This window comes from Megascapheus bottae, chromosome 3 (assembly GCF_031878675.1).
Source record: "Megascapheus bottae isolate mThoBot1 chromosome 3, mThoBot2.hap1, whole genome shotgun sequence".
NCBI classification, from domain to species: Eukaryota; Metazoa; Chordata; class Mammalia; order Rodentia; family Geomyidae; genus Megascapheus; species Megascapheus bottae.
In genome coordinates this window covers 32,956,763-32,979,507 of record NC_143511.1, presented here as the reverse complement: position 1 = coordinate 32,979,507, position 22,745 = coordinate 32,956,763, and the positions used below count along the sequence as shown (strand labels likewise).

The 22,745-nt window shown below is 51.6% G+C and overlaps 1 protein-coding gene across 1 annotated transcript in view; it reads left to right on the top strand.

Annotated features, from left to right (window-relative positions):
* The window catches only part of Sdk1 (sidekick cell adhesion molecule 1), an 803,720-nt gene that overhangs the window by 706,270 nt on the left and 74,705 nt on the right, over positions 1 to 22,745 (top strand). The window contains exons 28-31 of the mRNA XM_090329832.1: positions 506 to 604; positions 10,331 to 10,525; positions 13,010 to 13,211; positions 21,007 to 21,110. Of these exons, the coding sequence (XP_090185958.1) occupies positions 506 to 604; positions 10,331 to 10,525; positions 13,010 to 13,211; positions 21,007 to 21,110 (600 nt within the window). The remainder of the gene's footprint in view (positions 1 to 505; positions 605 to 10,330; positions 10,526 to 13,009; positions 13,212 to 21,006; positions 21,111 to 22,745) is intronic.

Here is a 22,745-nt window from a genome sequence, read left to right as displayed (position 1 = left end):
TTGCTCTGCAGGTGAAATCTGAACTCTCATTAGTGAAATCTTGACTTCTGGTCTGGTGGCCACTCTGCAGGGGCACTTAGTGAACCTCAGACTGGCTTTGCAAGGCACTCCAGCACAGTAAATACGATTTCAAAATCTGGAAAGTAAACACACAGGCTTCAGGACAAATCCTGAGCTAGGCCCCAGGCAAGGAAAGTCTGGGAGACTCAACTCCGATAATCACCAAGAAGCTAGGAGAGCTGTGGTTCAAGTGACAGAGCACCAGCCTTGAGTGAAAAAGCCAAGAGACAAGCACCTAAACCCTAAGTTCAAGTCCCCACTACCAGCACCAAAAGAATAACAAGTCAAAACGGAGGTATTTTCCCCAGAGTACTGGAGGGCCACACTGGTAGGTTCCAGAAGTCGCTCATTGCAGTCTTGGGCCCATCTGCCCAACAAGCGGCTTCTTAGCTGGGATCAGCAGGTAGCTGGTCTTGGAACCCTACAACACCCCGCTTTCCTTCAGCCCCAGGCCCCCCGGTGAGGCTGGTGTTCCCCGAAGTAAGGCTCAAGGCCGTGCGGATTGTGTGGCAGCCCCCAGAGGAGCCCAACGGAGTGATTCTGGGTAAGGAGCCACGGGCCTGGAGGGAGGGAGAAGAGGGAAGGATGGAGGGAGGGGGAGGACAAGGAGATTAGATTTCTCCTCTATTGGTGAGATCATTTCCAGGGGAAAAATAAACCAGGTGGGCACCAGCCTAGCCCTTTCTGAACTGAGGTAAAGGTTGGCCCCTGTACTGGTTCCTGAGCTGTGTGCTAGGGTTTGCTGTGGAATGAAATTTACATTCGACTAACCCAGAATCCCTTTCGTTGGTTTGTGGTCTGTGGCAATACCATTTGTCACCACCCTTCCCTCCCCTCCAGGCTGTGCTGATAAGGTAGCAGATGAGTTTTTCATGCCCAACCCAAGCCCAGGCCTTGCTCTGGACTGTTGGGAGCAACTCTGCTGTGTTACAAGGCTTATGCTGAGCAGTGGAGGTGAAATGCAGGCCCCAGCTCCCAGGAAATGTGTCCACCACTAACTTTCCATTTAGAGATGCAGCTCTGATAGCTCTGATGAAAAACCTTCATTTTCCCCAGCTCCCCAAAGGCAGGAAATCAGATTCTCAACATCCGCTCCTTCTGTGTGCCAGGGTGCCTGGTGGGAAGCAGGAAGGAAGACTTGCCTGTCTTCCAGATGTTCTCAGCCCCATGGGGGCCATGACACCTGTGGTCACATGACACACTAGTATTGTGTGCTAAGGGGGCAGAGTCACAGATGCCCTCCAGGCCTCTCTGGCTGAGTCAGGAGGATGAGTCGCTTCTGCAGCCATGGAAGAAGGGAAAGTGGCTCATGCTCACTTGGAAGAGAAATTGTTACCCACCAGAGGGTTGGCAGAATTGGCAGAGTCAGGCCTAGCTCCAGGCTGGGCACCGGGTGAATGTCCTTCTGTGCCCTAGAGAGCGTGTCCTGTCCTGAGCTCAGCTGCATGTTCGGAGACAAAGGCTGCAGGTTCCTCAGGTTCATCGTATGGCTCCAGACCAGCCAGCCCTCACCAAGGACAGCCACCTGGTCCTGACCTTCAGGAAGCTTCTGTTCTAGGCCATCTCTGGTGAAATGGCAGAATCAGCTTTCTCTTAAAGATGGCAACTCTGGGGTGGGGGTGGGGACGCTGATGTGTGCTTGTGAAGCTTGCATTCACTGTGTCTGTTGGGCCTGGAGTACTCCTGGATCGCCCCCAACCCAAGGCTTGAGTCCCCAGTTCCCACTGCCCCACTGGCCCTCCTCCCATCGGCCTCTCTGGACCTCTGTGTTTGCTCCTACGGGTCAGCGTTGGCTAGGACTGCAGGTAGTGTGCGGGAACAGAGACTGTGTTTCAGCTGTGGCCTCTGGTAAAGGTGACCCAGTGTTCTGACGGCGGGGGGGCTTTTGACTAGATGCTTTCCTGTTCTCTCTCTGTCTTTTTCTCCTTCTCTCTCTCCCACTCTCCAGGGACCTGTGCTTATCCCATAAGATACCTGGCAGATGTCTCCTTGTTGTGCTTCCTGTTGTTAATAGCTGAATGCCACAGGCTAGATACTTTATTAAGAGAAAATGGCTTACTTCTCCCCAGGTTCAGAGTATGTCTATAATCAGAAAAATAAAAGTAAACAAGACTTCAAAATGAATGAGAAAGAATTGTACAAAGTTAAGTACACAGTACAGCCATATTTATTGAAATCAAAGTTCATCCAGGCTCTCTGAGCTCCAGGAGGTCCTGGACGGAGGGAGATACAGGCAGTGACAGCGCTTTTGCTGGCAGGGACCCTGCAGGGTCACAAGGCGCATTATATAGTGAGAGGACTCGTACCAGACCAGGTCAGGCCAGAGTTTACTACAGCCCCACTGTGTCAGGCACAGTGGCTCATGCTTGTATTCCCAGCCAGTTGGGAGGACCACACCTTGAGGCTAGCCTGGGCAAAAGTTAGTGAGACCCTGAGGATGTCCCGGCTGTGCAGGAGGTAGAGAGAGGAGGATCTGTGCAGTCCAAATCCTGAGACAAAAAGACCTCAAGACCCTACCTAGAAAATCACTAAAGCAAAACGAGCTGGGGTCAGGGGGGATGGCTGGCATGGTAGAGCCCCCGCCTCACAACCTTGTGAGGCCCTCACTTCAAAACCCCAGTGCCAAAATAAAGAACAGATCCACTCTCCAGACGCTTCATTAACACCCCATGAACTCACTGGTGGATTTTTTCTAATAAAATTTCCTCCTCAGTTTTGGTGAGGAAGTTCAAACCGCAGCATCTTCTTTGCCCAGCGTCTCTGCCACACCCTCCATGTGTGCCTCTCCCTGGCAGATACTTCTCTTTGCTGCCAAAGAGGCACCTGGCTCCCCCAGCCTAGCCTCAGTTTCTGTCCACATGGAATGGTGGCTCACGTTTTAGAAATGTGATTTTATTCTTGTTATTAAAGTGTTATACAGTGAGGTTGCCATATCACAAGTAGGATCGTAGGTACACTTCTTGGTTTTGGACAATGAGAGTTTAAGATCAGGTCCTCTCACCTTGGTGACCCACCACAGAGGCCCCCCGCCCCGCACACCGCGCTCCCCTGGTGAGTGTATGGATCTCTTCTCCATCCCTCTGTGGGGCTGAGGGCTCATAGAGAGGGAAAAATCCTAGGAATGTCTCTGATTCAGACCAATCTGAAATCCCTGGGACAGTGGAGATTACTCTACACCACAAAAGCCCAGGTGAGAAGCAGGTAATATTGGAACACTGTGGGTAGCACCACAGATCCTAAACCAGTGCCAGGTCTACTCACCTGTAATACACAAAAGCAAGAGCGTGAGCCTCTTTGATTCCAATGGCGTTTGGTTGTAATAGATGTTGTCTAGGTAACCTGTCACCTATTTGTGATTATAGCCAGCACACCAAACAGTAGCTGCCGTAAGAAAGATGGGGGACACGAATTCTAAAGCTTCAGGCTGGAGTTCAGAGGTGGAAAGGAAACCATCTCTTTGTGTGACTTGCTTTACATCCAGAGAGGCCTTGAATCAATGCTCCCTCTCTGAGTGTGTAAACACCTCCAAGCCTCACGCCTTTGTAATCTGTATCCAAACATGTTCTTGCATTTCCAAAAGAGATTAACAGCATGAAACACCAGCAGGCACCTGGAGGGGAAGACAAAAAAAAACACTTGCTTATTTGCACAGATACTTTCCTATCGAGAGCTTTTTAGCTTTGCAAACCTTCCTTCGGGAGATGCAGAAGCTGCCTGAGCACGGCCATGTCTCCCTCCTTGCCAGCCGTTCACCAGGCCCCCTTCAGACCCACACAGCTGCTCCAGCCAGACACCCCGTATTCTGTTCCTGCTCACCCCTGTCAGAAGGCCTCCTGCCTATCCAGGGCTGACATCCACCTTGAGCTCATTGTCAAGGGATGCCTGAGAATGAGATGCTCAGCTGAACTAATCCATATTCACAAACTCCCTTTGTCATTACGTTCCCTCACTCCCAGCCCTCAAGCGAGGACACTATAGGAACAACCATGTGTGCACCTGCTGGGGCGTGCAGACTGCCTAGGCCCTTCGGCTGCAGGCCCACCCACCTGCTTCATGGGTGGCTGTGGAGGTGCCACCACCTCCCAGCAGAGACCCAAGGGTCACTGTCGCTATGCCAGGCTAGTGGCCTTGCTCCAAAGACCTGAGCATCAGGCCAGCTCACAGACAGATATATTTTGCTGCCATGTAAGAGTATAGCCTTGAGTCAATGTCCCCCCCCCCACAGGGTTTGCCCACTGAAGGCAGCTGTGCCCTGTGCCAGCTCTTGGGCACCAGGCTTCAAAGAGCCAAGGTACACACACACACACACACACACACACACACACACACACACACACACACGACTTGCAGTCTGTGCCCACATCTTCTTAGCAGTTCCTCTTTGTATCTTACACAATGGGTGCTTCTGGAACATGTTCCGTGCGTGTAGCCTCTGCCCTTTCTCAACTCCCATTTTCTAGGCAGATTCAGAATGCAGCCCAGGCCTCCCACTCCACGTTTTCATCTCTGCTTTGGATCGATGTCCCCTCCTGCGTGGCCTCGCTCCTTTGAATGTCTGTATTATCATAATTCACCCATAACCTTAAAAACAGGGCTTCGCCAGGGCTGCGTCTGCGCCTCCTATTGATTCAGCGTGTCCATTCCTCCCTGCGCACACCGTGGCCCTCTGACCTCGACCGCTGAAATCCAGCACGCTAATGTTTCACCTGGCTGTGGCCATAATTACCTAAGCAGCCTCTTTCACAGAGACGCTCTTGTCTCTGAGCACCGTCTGTCATTATTCTCTGAAAACACCAGAACGATTACACAGTGGCTGCTTTTGCCAGGTGTGCACAGAGAAAGACTCATGCTATCCAGCCAGTAAGTCTTTTAAATGCACCGGAGTAAGAGATCAGTTTTCGTCTTTAGGCTCATCAGGCCTGGGTGCGCTGATGAGAAATGATAGCATCTTTATGTAACGTGAAAGTACAAACAGAACCAAGGGCTGAGGAATTTTGTCCCCTCGGCTCAGTGTGGAAACTGCTCAGAGAATAGAAAATAATAATCAGATTTCCTACAGTTAGTCTACCTCAGACAGATACTGTCCTTTCTCTGTTCCCATGCCAGAGGTCAGGGATCAAGGGCAGGCATACAGCCAACCTCCCCTTCCTTCATAGAGCTGGTGGTGCTGTGCAGGGAAGGACAGCCAAACAGATGGCCCTTGGCCCTAAGGATACCCACCTCTGTGCATGCTCAGGAGAGTCATCTAACACCTCCTGCCCTCCTGCCTGCTTCCAATCATTTCTAGATGTCATCACATGTCTAATATGATGAAAATACTCAGTATGTAGTGATTATACTATGTTGGTTAGGGAATAATAAGGACAAGAAAAAATAAGTCTGCACAGGTTCAGTTAGTATAACATTTTCTCAGGATTCTTTTGATCTTTGGTTTGTTGACTAGAGATTGAAAAAATCCACAGATACAGAGGTTTGGCTGTCCTAAACCACCATTAAAATGTGAACTACTAAAAGGAAAACATGTATGACATGGGTGTGTGTGTATGTGTGCACATGTACATATATGTGTGTACACATGTGTGTATTCATGTACATGTGGGGGTGTGCATGTGTGGATGTGTGGATATTTATGCAGGTCCTGGGACTTGACTCAAGAGTTTGTGCACTGTTCTTGAGCTTCTTTTGCTCAAAGCTAGTCCTTTATCACTTAAATCACAGCACCACTTCTAGCTTTTTTTTTTTTCACTTCTAGCCTTTTTCTTAATAGTTTATTAGAGATAAGAGTCTCACAGACTTTCTGGCCCAAGCTGGAACTGTGATCCTCAAATCTCAGCCTCCTCAGTAACTAGATTTTAGGCATGAGCCACCAGCTCTCAGATGACGGGAAAACTGTTGATATCCTGTTCAGACGAGTGAAATGCAAAACCCACATGTATGTAGACTATGTGTTAGATCATAAGAAAATGATCTACACATGTGTTCCCAGCCAGGTAACTCATACTTTTTGAGTTATTTGGGGAGGCAGAGAGTAGTGGATGGTAGTTCAAGGGTAGACTAAAGTTATTGAGACCCCATCTCAACTAGTAGGTGGACAGGGTGGTATATACCTGTCATCTCAGCTACATAAGAAGCATGAAGTAGAAGGCCCAGGCAGAGACCCAATTCTAAAAGTAACTGAAGCAAAAAGGTCTGGGAAAGGAGTGTAAGATGGTAAAATACCTGCCAGGCCAGCATTCAACTCTTGGCACTCCCTCCCCCCAGTAAATCAGCCCCATGAAAGTCAGGTAATAATGCATGCCTGCTCAAGAGGTGAAGATCAGAAGATCGTAAATTCAAAGCCAGCCCATGCAAAGTTAACTAAACCCTGTAGAAATAAGAAGAAGAAAATGAAAACTGGGGGAATAATTAAGTAGCTGAACATCCTGGATTTCATCTTCAGTATGAGAGGAGGAAGGAAGGAAGGAAGGAAGGAAGGAAGGAAGGAAGGAAGGAAGGAAGGAAGGAAGGAGAAAGAAAAGGAGAGGAGAGGCAAAGGAGAAGTTGAACCTGGCTAGGATAATTCCCTCCTAATCTCCATTCTTGTGATTCACAAAGGTGTGCCTTCGTACAGAATCCTCACCTCACCAGATTATTACTTCTCGCAACTACAGAATCTTAGTACAGATGGAAATGTGATCAAATAATGAAGATTAAACAGCAACCAAATCACATCTGTAATCATGTTCTGCTCCTCAGACTAAATGATGCTTCATTAGCTCAGTCTGCTACCTGAATAGCAGTGCGGTCTTCAAGTATGTAGCATGATCACAGCCAGCTCTGCAGGTCCACAGGACAGACAGGAGGGTGACACAGGCCCCTCAGCAGGAACCTCAGTTCCTGGTGTCCCCTGCCCTGGTACAGACACTGCTAATTCGCAGCCTTGGCCTCACCTGTGTGAGAGCACCCCGATCCCTTGAACCACAAAGGGCCCCTGCTCCCTGTCACAGCAGCATGAGAACTGTTACATGACTTGAAGCAGCCAGAGGGGAGGCACCCTGAAGGGGGTACCCAGAGAACACTTGGGGACTGTGAGAACCTCCATTTCCATCACATAGCGGTAGGCAAGTCTTAAAATATATAATCCAGAGTTTAAAACGCAGATAATAGTGAATATGAGTGTATTTAAATGCATAAAGGCAAATGCAAGGAGAAATAAAAGCAGTAATATGAGAAGCCAAAATTGTGTGAGAGAAAAGACACTTGAAGGAAGATGAGGACTTGTGAATTCCAGCCACATTTCTGGAAACGAGCCATTAGACACTGTCTGAAGGAGCCTGACACTGAGTGAACGGCTCTAACTCTAGGATATGAACTGAAAGGACCAAAAACATGATCGACCCTCCAGAGTGTCGGAAGGAAAAACCTGCATCTAGCCAAGCAAAGGCGCCCACAGAGATGCTGATGAGATCAGTGGCCCATGGGGTGGGCGGCTAGTGGCTGGTTTGCCAGAAAGTGCAGAACACCTGCCTAAGGCCTTGGATCACAGAGCTGGTGAGCAGACCTTTGAAGTCACTCACTTTCCTGCCTGCCTCCCCTCAAGAAGCAGGAACTCCTTAGACAATAATACACTTCTTGAAAAAGTCTTTTTAGCATGCTTCCACTTGAACCATCCCCCAGTCCTTCTCTTCGTGTGTTGTGTTTGAGACAGAGGCCCTAGCTGGCCTCAATCTTACAATCTTCCTGCATCTGCCTCAAGTAGCTGCAATTATAGATACTAGAGTCAGCTGCTCTGGGCTAGGCCCAGATGGCGCATGCCCAGATGTGGCCAAGTCAATCCGCTGGCAAAGCTAAGGGAGGCAAAGCCTTCCATCCAGCTCCTCCAGGGTTGAGCAGAGCCAGGGGAGCATGTCCGCCAGGGCTGGTCACCATCCCATGGCAGCAACCCTGTGTGGGAGAATCAAAGACCCTTAGAATGACACAACTCTGAGCATAATGGGAAGAGGACCCCAGGAGACCCTGGGCAAGGGCCTCACCAGCACTGGCGAGTGGAGACAGGTTAGTGTCACTGTTTTATAATCATGGAAAGCAGGAATGGCCGGGTGAGGAGGGCTGTACCTGTGCCAGGGGCCCCAGCAGCCTGTGGTGTGTCATCTGTGGTCCCATCCCACTTCGCTCAGCCATGGGTGGGTCCCATCACAATCTTGGGGAACCTACAGAGCCAATTCCAGCACAGCCATGTCTGCTCTGATGCCCAGCTCCTTCCCATACAACCACTTCTGTTGGGCCACTGCTTGTGGGGGTAACTGGGTTGCATGGTCAAGACCAAACAGGAGCCACAAGAGATGGAACATGGGTGTGGGTGGGTCTTTTCCAGGAAAAATGAGACAGACTCTGCAGGATGGGTACCTAGCCTCTCCATACCCATACCCACCTCCTTGGCCACCTTCAGGGGCCACCGTGTGAGGGCCAGGGTTCCACATGGGGTCCTCTCCTGCAGCTGCTGTAGTAACCTTGTCTTCCTCATTTCAGAGTACTGTGGGTCCCAGGGCCCCCCAAACCAAAGAGCCCCTGCACTCATGACTGAATGTGGGGAGAAAGGAACCATCAGCTCAGGAGGACTGGCTGGCCATTTCTAGGCTACAGTCTTTTGACAGCAAATCAGAAGGTACAGGCTTCTTGCCCAAGACCGTCTGTGCACCCGGGTCCGTGGCAGGCGGCAGAGCCTGTTGATGAGAGGTAGGGCAGCAGCCGAGATGGCAGCGCAGGGCTCTGAGGTCAGGTCCAGCACAGAGCAAAGCCACCACATGGCATCGTTATGGGCAGGGCCGGGTGTATCACCTCCCAGTCTGCGTGGTGGCGAGAATGGCCCTGAGGAACGGCCCTGAGGATGAGAGTCTGGAGCCAGGATTGAGGTCGGGGTCTGACCTGAGCATTCTGTGAGCCGAGGACAGGAGAGGGCTCACTGCACGGTCAGGGAAATGACAGCAAGCATCACAAGGCACCCTGGCATCCAGGGCCAGCTGTGATGAAGAGCCAGGAAAGGGGAGGTGCCTCGCTGAGCTGAGGCCAGGGCTTCTGGCAGGCTGTGCGGTGGGAGCCAGGCTTTGGGAAGGGATGGGGCTCTCATCACTGCAGGCACCGACACGCACAGGCTGCCCATGGAGGCAGAGCTGGACCAATTGAGCTCTGCTGGGTTTCATTGCCCAGCCATGTCTGCCTAGTTTACCAGGAACAGTCGGACTGCCATTAATGCTTTTTTGGATGTCACAACACCGTATCTGTTTTGGTTTTAATCAGCAGCTGGACTACACATGGCCTTGGAGCCCAGAGGAGGCAACGCCTGGCACCAGTGTCCCAGGCTGGGTCTGGAATGCTGGCGAGGCCTCTCCAGATGCTGGTGGGTGGGCATGGGACAGCGGTCTTGATAGGCCAGGTGCCAGATTATAGGCACAGCCTATAATCCTAGATGGCTGAGGTCTCAGTTCTCAGCCAGTCTGGGCAGGAAAAGTCCATGAGACTCTAAACTCCAATTATCTAGCAAAAAGCCAGAAGTTGAGATGTGGCTCAAATGGTAGAGTGCTATCTGTCTTTGAGCAAAACAGCTAAGGGGCAGCACCCAGGCCCCAAGTTCAAGCCCCAGTATGCGCGCGCACGCACACGCGCGCACACACACACATACACATCCTAGAGATATTAGACGCCGCCAGCCTTCCCTCAATTGACTGAAAAGAAGGACATAGTTATTTAATCTGGAGCCTCCTAACAGCTCAGCATGGCAGTGAGTGAGGAGGGGCCTCTACACTGGGGGAGGGAGAAGAGGGCACCACCCCTGACACACACTCATACAACCTGGCAAGACAAGAGGATGGAGGACACATAAATAAGGTCTGGCCTTCCTGCTTGCTTGCTGCAGGCTGGGAACTTTTAAAGCCCTGCCAGGCCCTCCCCCAGCCCACCACCCACCCACAACCCACCCTGGGTTCCTGATTCCTGTACATTCTCTCTGCGTGCAGTGTGCTTAGGAGAGATGAAACTTCACATCTTGTTCCAGGGAAGGACGAAGAGTGAGGCGGGTTTCACTCGTCATCGTGGAAAGTAACCACCCTTTCAGTTCGTACCACAGTCACCTCTAGAAGCGAAGAAGAAATAAATGGCCATGTTTGGGTTTCTAATCCCACCTGTCATTATGACGTGGGAAGAGTTCAGGTCTGCAGTGAAGGAACAAATGGCTAAGCAGACTCTCCTCTCCCCTCCCCTCTACCCCCCTCTCCCGCCTGGGTCCCACCTGCAGGGTACCAGATCGCCTACCGCCTGGCCAGCAGCAGCCCACACACATTCACCACCGTGGAGGTGGGTGCCACCGTTCGGCAGTTCACAGCCACCGAGCTGGCCCCGGAATCTGCATACATCTTTAGGCTGTCCGCCAAGACAAGGCAGGGCTGGGGGGAGCCTCTGGAAGCCACGGTGATCACCACGGAGAAGAGAGGTAGGCCTACATCTAGGGGAGAGGAGCTCAAGTGGGGTCACCATTATGGGCATGTGGGCCCCCAAGGAGCCAGACATGGATCCAGGCTCATTATCCTATCCTTCCTATACACCATAATCGTTACTCACCTGCCTGCCTTCTCAGATAGGTGAGCACCCAGCTTTAAAGGCTCGAAATTCAGCTCAAGAGAGGTCATAGAACTGGGCCAAGGTTGCACAGAGAGTCTTGGATGAGTGGAGGCTCCTGGAGGCAGGCATCTTCTCTGTGGTGGGCAATGCTGTGTCTCCAGTGGACAGGTGCACAGTCGGTATTTTCCTGGTAACTGGTCTTTGTGAATACCCGCCCAGCTCCAGACTCAGGATCTGCCCTCAGCATATGGGTTTGCTCTCACCCCACCCTGTGGAACAGCCTGATTTGCCAGTTAATATAGCTGTGGAGCTGACCCAGTTGAAGGTGTGGCAGGCTCCTCTCCTCCACCTCCTGCCCACAGCCTTGGGCCTCACCCTGGAACCTGCCACTGCAGCCCTGGGATATGCCGCAGGGCCTCAGCTCAGCTGCTGACTTGACCTGCTGGTGCCAAGGTCATGGCCACATCCAGTGGTCTGGGGGAAAGTCGGACAGGAGGGAGCTCCCAGCATGCTGGTGGGAAGTGCTTGGAGTGTGTGGCTGATCCCATTTCTTCCACTCTCTGTGCTGTGTCTCTGACCTGAGAGGCCAGTGAGGAACAGTAGGTGTCTGGGGCCATGAGTGGCTCTCCCTGCTGTTGTCAAGAATCCCCCAAAGCAAAATGGCATTGATTCTACTTTTATTACAAAATCTAGAGTACAGCCAGGTTTGGGGGGGAGGGCATACCCGTATCCCAGGGATGCCAGCAGTGGAGGTCAGCCTGGACAAAAGTACAAGATCCTCCCTGAAAAAAAACAACATCAGAAAGGTTCAAGTGATAAAGTACTTCCCTAGCAGGCACAGGTCCCTGAGTCCCAACCCCCACTGCCAAAACCTTTTTAATCCAGAGTAGAGCCCTTCAATGGGTGAGGAACTAAGCCCTGCCCTTGGAAGACAATTCTGACTGTAAATCTAGTCAAGGAGGCAGGAAGAAGCTGGTGTGATCTCCCTTAGTGCTCTGGTAGGCACCCAGGCCTCAACTCTGAAGCTTCCACAGCTCTCACCGTGTTCTGGGTTTGTGTTGGTGAGGCCCCAGCAGCCCCACGGTGGCTGGAAGGCTGCCCAGGAAAGATTACGCTCACATTCCCAAGGTCTGCCACGTCCACCAGGCTCTCCTGGGTCTACACCACCTCACTCAGCTCTGCTAAGCAGAATGAGTGCACTGAAAAGGACACAGCTTTCCTTGTTCCCACACCCAACCTGTGCCCTGGTGATGTAGGAAGCCATGCCTCACAGTCCCGCCCAAGACCAGCAGGCCCCTGCCAGGCCAGAGACCTGCTCACCTGCTGCTAACTGATCCACACTAAGCCAGACTCCACCTGCTTCCTAAGGTCCCTGCCTGGCCTACCTGCTTTTCCCTCTTAACTGCTTGCTCCCACCCCAACTTTTTGACTCTCCTCTTCCTAGAGGCCCTCCAGACCACACTTGCCTGGCAGGTGTGGACAACAGCAGCAACTTCCACAGGGCTGCTTCTCCCATGTAGCCCAGGTCAGCCTAACAATCTGTTAACAGTTCATAGCTGTGCAAAAATACTTAAGAAAATCACCATAAAAGAAGAAAGGTCTACTTTGGCTTCTCAGTCCATCATGACAGCAGGAGGATATGATGGAGCAAGGCGGCTCACCTCATGGCAGCCAGGAAGCAGAGAGAAACAGGAAGTGCCGGTTGACAAGATGTGCCTACCCCTGAAGGGCCCGCCCCCTGCTCCCTACTTCCTCCAACTGGGTCTCACCTCCTAGCTGCCCATTCAGCTATGAACTCATTTGGTGAATAAACCCATGAATGTGATTATCAGCCATATGATCAAATGATTTGTCCAAAGTGCCACCCTCTGGGGACCAAGCCTTCCTATGGGGAGAGACGGGAGGGCACTTCATATCCAAACCATAGCACTGAGTTCACAGAGGCCAAGCTGAGGGCAGGGCCTTCCCAGTGTGGGCATGGCAGTGTCTGTGTCTGCTTACAGGACACCAACCTGCAAGAGAGAGGAAAACTCAGTGATCCCAGCAGACCACGCCTTAAATTAAACGGGTACACTAGGGGTGCTTCGGGGAGCCCCGGCCCACTCAGACACTGACCTTGGTGGTGGGATGCAGGTAGGCAATCACTCATTTGGCTCTGCTGTGGGAGCCAGCAACAGTCTCCAGGCCAGCCTATGTTGGGCTCATCCACAATCAGCTGTAAGCCACCCCCTTTCAAAGCTGAGGATGAGGATGTGCCCCTCAGTGCCTGGTTCACGCCACTGGCTCATGGGCCAGCTGTAGGAAGCAGCTTCAGGACACAATGTCTCATGTGGCTTGGTCTATTCTTTGCTTCCAGAGAGGCCAGCACCCCCCAGAGAGCTGCTGGTACCCCAGGCCGAGGTGACAGCACGCAGCCTGCAGCTCCAGTGGGTCCCAGGCAGCGACGGAGCCTCCCCCATCCGCTACTTCACCGTGCAGGTGCGAGAGCTGCCCAGGGGAGAGTGGCAGACCTACTCCTCCTCCATCAGCCACGAGGCCACGACCTGCAGCGTTGAGAGGTACTGAGGGAAGCAGGACCCTTGCCCTGGGGTACTGCCTAACAGGGGGGTACCTCTGTTCCTATGGAGTGTCCCCACACCTGAGATCCCAGAGTCCCTGGGTCCTAAGAGGAGTTCCTTCCAGGCACGTGCTATCTGCACGCATCAGGCTTGCTGGGGAGAGAGGGGAGAAGGGGACTGAGCCTGGATGTGTGTGTTCAGGCGTCCTGATCCCTCCAGAGGCCAGTGCTTGGGACAGGAGAAGGGATATAGAGCGGGTGGCTGGTGTTAGAGAGATGCTCCCTCTCTTTGTGGGCCCCCCAGAGCTGGGAGGGGCTTAGGGACAGGTGACAACTGGTAAGAAGTGGCTCCCCATCCAGGCACCTGTTAAAGTGAAGGAACCACATGGAATAGGCCCAGCTCCAATAGAGCCTTCCTTCACCATGGGCTCACGTGGGTCTCAAGGTGACCTTGTCACAGCTCCTTTGCAGGGGAGAAGAACAGGTGGGGAGAGGGGTTCCAGAAAGTCTGGTTCAATAGACTCCAATCAAGTAGGAGGCCACGTGGGCCTGTGGCATTCTCCCCATGGCAGCATGATGGAGGCTCTGCTGGGTGGGCAGAATTTCTAAAGATACCCAGGTCCCCAGAACACACCTCCACGTGCCCCACGAACTACTGTGCATACCCAAGCTAGCTTGTTAATAGGCTGGGCAGTGAGGTCCTCACTCTCTGAGGTTCTGGAGCCCTCGCCCTTGACAGCACCCAGAGAAGAACAGGAGCCCAGGCGGGTTCACAGTCCAGGCCTTATGCTCAGCAACACCCACCTGCAGTGACCCAGTGAGGGGAGGCCGTGTTCCCCCATTGGGAAAACCATCAGGAAAGTCATTTGCTTGCTCCTGACATGGAGCCTGGAGCTGGTCAGGTGCACAGGTCAGCCCCAAACTTAAACAGGTGTGTAGAAGAATTCTCAAACATGGACTTGAGCTCATGCCATTTCTGAGTTTGGATGATAGGAAATTTGGGAGATGAGGCGTGAGGAATGTGCACAGGAGGTGGCACATGTGCGAAGGAGGTCGTTCCCCCGCAGCATCAATGGATCCCAGGGGAGAAACTTAGAGCACCAGGGACAGAGGCGGTAGAGAAAGCCTTCAAGCTGTGCATACCAAGATGTTAGATGCTCTGTGGGTGGCTATGTGCTTTAACTTAATCCAGAGCCCTGGGAAGTGCTGTGATATCCACTTCCATACATGAACAAGATGAAATCCATGGGTATTAATGACTTGCCCTGGACAGCAATGGCAGAGCCAGAATCTCAGATCTGCTGGGCCCATCCCCAAGCAGAGCTGTGACTACCCTGGAACTACCAGAGAGCAGACTTCTGGGGGAACTAAAAGGGTGAAGGGTGAGCTGGGGGCTGTTCATCCTGAAACCCTGGCCTACCTACAGGGTCCTGGTGAGAAGTGAGGTGAAGGCTAGGTGCTGAGCACTGGAAAAGCAACCAAGACAATTGTGCAGAGATGGTCTGAGGGGAAGCAGGATGCTCCTGCATTGGCTAGTATCTGTCTCTTTGGGGCCACAAGTCGCTGCTCCCTGGGGAATGAGCGCCATTCCCCTTTTTCAGATTGCAAGCTGATCCCCATCAGGAGTGTTCCCTCTGTCCCACAGCTTCCAGCCTGCCTGCTGCTGGAAATCTGCCTTCTGTTTTGTTTTTGTTGTTGTTGTTGTTGTTGTTGTTGTTTTGCCAGTTCTGGGCCTTGAACTCAAGGCCTGAGCACTGTCCTTGGGCTTTCTCAAGGCTAGAGCTCTACCACTTGAGCCACAGCACCATTTCTGGCTTTTTTCTACATATATGGTACCAAGGAATTGAACCCGGGTCTTCGTACATGCTAGGCAAACACTCTACCACTAGGCTAAACTCCCAGCCCATCTGCCTTCTGCTGTGCCACACACACCCAGTCCATTCGCCTCAGCTCATCTGGTTCCTGGAGCCACTTGACCTTGCTTCTCATTGTTGACTCTCACAAGCTGTTGCTACTCTGCACCGCCCAGGCTGGCAGGTGGAGAGTGAGCCTCTCCAAGGACTGTACAGGGTAGCCCCCAAATCACTAGGGACAGTTACAAAGCACATTATTCTTGCTAGCTGTGAACTCCTGACATAGATGCGTCCATTAGCTTTTTTTTTTTTCACTCAAAACTAGCACTCTACTCCTTCCTTAAAAAGAAGTGCCTGTTGACAAGATGTACCTAATCCTGAAGGACCCGCCCCCCTGCTGCCTACTTCCTCCAACCAGGCCCCACCTCCATTCAGCTGTGAACTCATGGTGAATAAACCCATGAATGTGGTTATCGCCATATAATCAGATGACTTGTCCAAAGTGCCACCCTCTGGGGACCAAGCCTTCCTACTGGGGGGTGGGGGTGAGGGCACTTCATATCCGAACTATAGCACCGAGTTCTCCGAGGCCAAGCTGAGGGCAGGTGTCCTGCAAGCAGACATAGACACTGCCATGCCCACATGGAGAAGGGAAGCGGCCTTCCCTTCCCCAGGGTGAGATCTACTGATGGTTCTCTGTGAGTCCAGCCACAGTAGCCAGCAGTGCATCGCTGACCACTGTGTCCTAGTCACAGCCCTGGGTCAGGCCAAGTCAGGTGACAAACATGAGCACAGGAGGCCAGGATGGCTGGTGAAGTCAGACCCCTCACCAGGGGACCCACATCAATGACAGCTTTATTACACACCCCACATTTCAACCAGAATCAATCATCTTCATATAAACAGACTGTGGGGTTTCTCTGTTGACATCAGTGGGACACGGGTTAGCCCTGGGCCCCGCCTCACCACCCACCCCCACCCCTACTCCTCAAGAGATCCCAGGAGAAGAGAAAAGACACCTCTTGTGTATTAGACTCAGGTTCCCTACAGGAAAGAGGAAAATTCAGTGATCCCAGTAGACCAACCAAGTCAAAAAGGTACACTAGGGGTGCTTCCCGGAGCCCCAGCCCACCCAGACACTGACCTTGGTGGTGGGGTGCACGTAGGCAATCACTCGTTTGGCTCTGCTGTGGGAGCCAGCCACAGTCTCCAGTCGGGCCCACGTTGGGCTCATCCACAATGTGTCCTTTCAAAGCTGAGGAAGAGGACATTCCCCTCAGTGCCTGGTCCACGCCCCTGCCTCACGGGCCAGCTGCAGGAAACAGTGTCTCACATGGCCTGATCTATTCTTTGCTTCCTGGGAGGCCAGCACCCCCCAAAGAGCTGCTGGCACCCCAGGCCAAGGTGACAGCACACAGCCTGCGGCTCCAGTGGATTCCGAAGTTTCACGGAGTTTCCTGTTTGGACTGGCTTCAAACCACAATCCTCAGATCTCAGCCTCCTGAGTCCTTCTAACAAGACCTGAGTCACCAGTGCTCAACTTTCTTTTTTATTTCTTATTAGCACATGCTGGTTTGTACAGAGATGTTAATGTGATATTTCCATGCATGCTCACTGTAACTCTCATCAACTTTACCTACTCTTTGACTATCCCTTATTTTTCCCTTAAAGCAATCATAACAGGTCTCATTCTATGTTGTGCATATATGTTCATGAAGTACTTGTTTCTTCATACACACACACACGCACACACACACCAACAATACCCCCAAACCATCTGTTTTACATTCGTAGTCTTCTTTTTTGTTGTTGTTTTTTGTTTGTTTTAGTTGGTTGTAGGATTTGAACTCAGGTCCTGGGTGCTGTCCCCGAGTCATGTTGCTCAAGGCTACTACTCTACCTCTTTGAACCACAGTGCCACTTCTGGTTTTCTGTTGGTTAACTGGAAATAAGAATCTCAGGTCAGGCACAATGGCTCACACCTGTAATCCTGTAGGCTGAGATCTGAGGATCACGGTTCAAAGACAGCCTGAGCACTAAAGACTGTGAGACTCTCTTCTCCATTTAAACACTAGAAAACCGGAAATGGCACTATGGCTCAAGGGGTAAGTTGGTAGCCTTGAGCTGAAGAGCTCAGGAACAGCACTCAGGCCTAGAGTCCAAGCCCCACAACAACAACAACAACAACAATAACAAAATCCTGCCCTGGTAGGTTTTGAGCCATGATCCCTGAGGATCTCAGCCTCTAAGTAGCTAGGATTACAGGTGTGAGCCGCCATCTCCAGGGGTGTTATTCTTTTTAAGGACAAGATCCTGCATATGAGACAGAACATGCAATATTTTTCTTTCTCAGTCTGCTTTATCTCATTTCACATCATGCTCTCTAGTTCCATTCATTTTTTTCACAAATGACATAATTCCATTCTTCCTTCTGGCTGAGACTCTGCTGTGTGGCTGTGTGTAGATATGACATGTTTTCTTTATCTGATGATAGACACCTAGGTTGATTCCATTATTTTGGTCATTATGAACAGTGATGTTATCAAATGAACAGTGATGGATATGCAAATAGCTCTGTTGTCTGCTGACTTTAGGATTTATGGCCAAGAATTGTGTTAGCAGAATCATATAGTAGGGAGTTTTATTTTTAGGTTTTTGTTTTTTTAAGGAACATCCATACTGACTTCCTGTAGTGGCTACACTAATTTACATTCCCATCAACATTGTATCAGGATCTCCTTCCCTTGCCTCTGTATCCTCACCAGCATTTGTTGTTTGTTTTCTTGATGAAAGCCACTCTGATTAGGGTGAGATGGAATCTCAATAATGTTTTCATTTGCATTTCTTATCTGGGGCTACAGCAATCAATGAGGCAGGCTTGTTGCTCATTCTCCCCGTTACTGCCTCTTGTAAGGCATCCATAAAACAATTACAATTACAGGGACATATGTTAGAGTTCACACCTATAATCCCAGCTACTGGGAGGCACACATAGGATGAACACAGACAGAGGCTTCCCCCAGACAGAAACAAGACTTTAAAGCAAAAAGTGCTGATAGAATGCTCGAATGGCAGAGCACATAGTGAGTATAAGGCCCTGAGTTCACTTCTGAGTATTTGAGAAGCAGAAGAGGAGGAGGAGAAGAGAGAGAAGGAAGGATAGAGGGAGGAAAAGTAAATGAACTGAGTATCAGGTCAGCCAGTAAAGCCAGGACCCAGAGTTCTTTCCGAGGTAGGCTGGGGTCAGTTTGACTTCATAGTCTACCCCTGAGGACCACTGCCCATACCAGGAGAATGAAGCAAATAGCCATGCAAAGGCAGACAGCCAGGGACCAGGCTAGACTTCCTGAGTCACGGGGTTTGGGGGAGGAGGGAAGAAGCATACCCTTATCACTGAGTCATGGCATCACATGGCTTCCCGGGTATAGGAAGAGTGAACATGTCTAATTGAACTAAACAATGGCTGATCCCGGAACCCTGCCACCATGACCATTCTCATTGGTAGGACTTCGGCAGCATCTCCATTAAGCTGGATTAAGCCAGCCAGGCTGTTCCTGGTGATAGCTGCCCCTGCCTCTGGGCTGAAGCCAGGCCTAGCTGGGCTGAGTGCTTAAAGCTCGTGGAGGAACTCTGTCATCTGTCTTCATTAAGAAAGTGTGCAAGAGCAGATCTTCTGATCGTGGTTCCTAAACATGGTGTGAGTTTCCTGAAAAGCAGAATCCTTTCTTGAGAAGAAGGGTCTCCCAGCTCAGCAGTGTCAGGTGGTCAACAGTGGGGCTGCTTTGGGGGACAGGCAGCATGAGGCTCCCTCAGCATCAGGGCTCCCACGGGCTTCTCATGGGAGGACCCAGGCCCAAAGTCCTGGACTTCTACATGTTGAGTCCTGCTACTTACCCTGATATGCCACATCCAGAGACTCAGTGAAGGGCAGAAAAAGGAGACAGGAAGAGGTGGAGGAAGCATTCTTCAGCCTCGTCTTCAGCCGTCTTCAGGTGTACAGACATGAGCTTTAGGTTTCAACAGAAGGGAAACAGAGGCCTGTGCATGAGTATTAGACAGTGCAGCTCCCCACTGTGGCGCCCCTTGTCTGGGGCAGGCTTCCAGAGAAGTGGTTATTGCTGGCATCAGTGGTGGGATAGACACGTAGTTATTGCCTGACAGTGATCTCACCTGAGGGCTTCTACTGTTTGTGTCTTTGGGTTCGGCCCCTCCCTTCCTCTTTGCAAGCATGTTGTTCTTTCCTGGGTGTAAGGTGATGACAGAGCCTCTGCAGAGAGAATGGCTCAGTGCACAGACATCTGCAGACCCAAGGCAAACATTTTCTTCTGCTTTTGGTTTAACTCATGGGCATAACTTCCTATTGCACGAGGAGTGAGGACGATTGAAACAGTGCAGGCTGAGAGGCCCTGGGGCTTCGGGAGCTGGGATCACCCAGAGTCTCTGTCTGGAAGACAACAAGATGGTCAGTCATGGCCTGGTATAGAACTGCTGGGAGAAAATTCTGAATCTTTTCTACCTGCTCTCCAGCCAACCAGGTCCACAGACTTCCAGCCAGATACTGAGCCCGCCTGGGTGTTTGTCACCAGCCAGTCAGGGCTGCAGAAGGAGGGAGGGAGCCTGCAGAGTTTGGCCCAAGTCTCAGTGTGAGGCATAGCATAGCAGCTGGCACAGGAGACTCCAGAGATGGAGGAGGGCAGGCAGGGAGGGTGGAAATGGGCCTGAAGCTTCTGTGCCCTGAAGTCTTAGTCAGGAGACTAAGGCATTTCTCTAGGGATAGTCTAGGGATAGAAGCCAAGTGTTAGAGCCCAGAAGTCCCTCGCTCACCTACCCACTCTCCCCCCATTTGCCAAGTAGACATGTTGAAGGGCCGAGAAAGATTTATTTCATGGCAGCCATGAGAAGACAGCTCTTCAGTACATGTTCAGCCATCTACAAAGGCACAGACAGTGGACTCCAATTAAATAGGGAGAAATGGGGGTATGGGAAGGGGGGGTGACCATCAGCTCAGACTGTGACGCAGGAGGCCTGGCCAGTGGACTGTTCTCTTCACCATACTAAGAAGGCAATGCTGTCTGTCTGAGGGGCAGCAAGTATTCTGCCACAAAATGCTTCTCTATGGGTCCTGTTCCTGGAGCCCAACATGATTCTAAGGTGACAGTAATAGGGAACAGCTCAGGTCACCAAACACAAATGCAAAATGGGGAGGGGGAAGTTGGGGGGGGGAAGCTGAGCATGCAGGTTTTAGTTCATTCACAAGGCCAGCAAAAGCAACTTTTAAGTTGCCCTTGTACGAGTTGACATGGATGGCACGTACATGGTCTTCAGTGAAGGGATGTGCAGATGTAGATTCTAGACATGCCACGTCCACCTGCCTGTCCCAGCTGCATGCCACACACCGCCCTCTATTGGTGAGTGAGTGAACTACACTCACTGGGCCTTTTTTCTCATCCTGTTCTGGCCGGCAGACTCTCTTGCAGGCTAGATGGGGTTGGGCTTGCAAAGGGCTTGGCCCTTGGGTGAGTCCAGTGGGCAGCTCATGGGGAAAAGGACATAGGAGACAGCCACTCCCTTGGCTTTGGGTTAATCCATGGGAAGACTGGTCTGTTACAAGCTCCTCCTGAGAAAGCCCTTGGAGAGCAGAGACTCCGTGCAGGGAGGTCTCCTGTCACAGAGGCTGTGGAACATCACGGCAGAACCTTCCCCCCGGGCATGAAGACAGGTCAGGGTGTTCACAGCTGTCCCCACACACAGACCCAATGTTCCTTAAAGACCTTGTCTGCCACTGCAGCCCAGAGACAGCCTGCCTCGCCTGTCACTGGAGCTCTGCTGGGGGTGGAAGGGAGAGACACACCTTCCCCTCCTTCAGGGCTTCCCCAGAAGCCGCACCCCAGGGCTGGGAAGGGTGGCAGGTCCGCTGTGGTCATAGGACTCTTTGCACTTCAGGCTGAGGCCCTTCACTTCCTACAAACTGCGCCTGAAAGCCACCAACGACATCGGGGACAGTGACTTCAGTTCAGAGACGGAAGCGGTCACCACCCTGCAGGACGGTGAGCTACCTGGGGCCCTCTGAAGCAATCTGGGTTCTCCCTTGAAGCAGGGACACAGCTCATACAGGGAGACCGCCCTGCCCCAACTCTTGCACCCTGTGTGGTTAACACAGGCCCAGCTCTCCTGCCTACCCTGCAGGTGTGAATCAGGGCTTCAAAATGGAATGGAACTTCCTTTGATTGGCTTTCCAAAGCCCGACTATCCATTAGCAGCCCAGAAATTGAATAATTGATAGCATTGTTAAAAATAAATGTCAGAGGGAGCTGAGTTGAAGAGATTCCCCCAGTCTTCTTATTCACAAGATGCTCCGTTTTGACAGCAGCACAGGTAAGTGATGGGGGGCAGAGCCCCTCAGCACACCATGTAGATTTTCCACTCACGCTACCTCAGCGGCACTGGACCTGAAGATCCATCGCAATTGTCAGTGACCTGGTCCTGCGGGGCGCAGGGAGCCCCAGAGATAACTCCATCAGTCGAGTAGAGCAGTGATAACCTGACTTGAGGGATGGAAGAAAGGACGGATATTGTATAACAGGCAGATCCAGCCTGAGGCCTAAGCGCTTAGTTCGCCCAGCAGTGCTTTACAATCATTCCCCAAGACAACCCCAGGGCGCTGGCTTTTCCATTTAACGCACCAGTGGAACCATTTTCAAATAGACCAGCTTCTGCTGGCTCACCCCAAGACCTCACATATTCTGTGCTGCTCTTTATAGAACCTGGAAGTTTCGTGTCTGCCACCCAAGGCCCCCCACAACCCCAAGGGGTCAGGCAGTAGTAGAGGGAAAACTTGGTCAGCTTTTCAGCAATGTGTGGGAAAAGTTTGTGCTGCAAATCCCATGCTCACCGTGGGCAGGGCTAGGTCTAGGGAGCTGGGGGCCCTGGTGCGAGGGGCTTTGAGCCTCTGGGAGCCAGACTTGCTCTTCAAAACTAAAGTGTCTTTGGCTCTCTCCACAATTTTTTTTTTTTTTTTTTTTGCCAGTCCTGGGCTTGAGCTCAGGGCCTGAGCACTGTCCTTGGGCTTTTTCGGTGCTAGAGCTCTACCACTTGAGCCTCAGCACCACTTGCAGCTTTTTCTGAGTATACGGAACTGAGGAATCAAACCCAGGTCTTCACGCATGCTAAGCAAGCACTCCACTAGGCCGAACTCCCAGCCCTCATCACAACTTTTTTTTTTTTTTTTTTTGGTCAGTCCTGGGGCTTGAATTCTGGGTCTAGGCGCTGTCCCTGAGCTCTTCAGCTCAAGGCTACCACCCTATCCCTTGAGTCACAGTGCCACTTCCAGTTTTCTAGTGTTAATTGGAGATAAGAGTCTCAGTCTTTAGTACCCAGGCTGGCGTTAAACCTCGATCCTCAGATCTCAGCCTCCAGAGTTAGCTAGGATTATTGGCGTGAGCCACAGCACCTGGCTTCCTCAGCACAACTTTTATGAGTATATAGATCCCAAACATTTAAGAGGGCAGGGGAAGCCACATTGAAGGGGGGAAACCTGCATGAAACTCATTCTAAGATCCAGGGCCCAGATTCCAGGAATCCCTCATCAGGTCCATTTGGTTAGGTCACGCATTCCCATCTGCTAAATAGAGACCTGGTCAAGGACAGAGAAAGGAAACTTATTTCATGGCAGCCATGGCAGA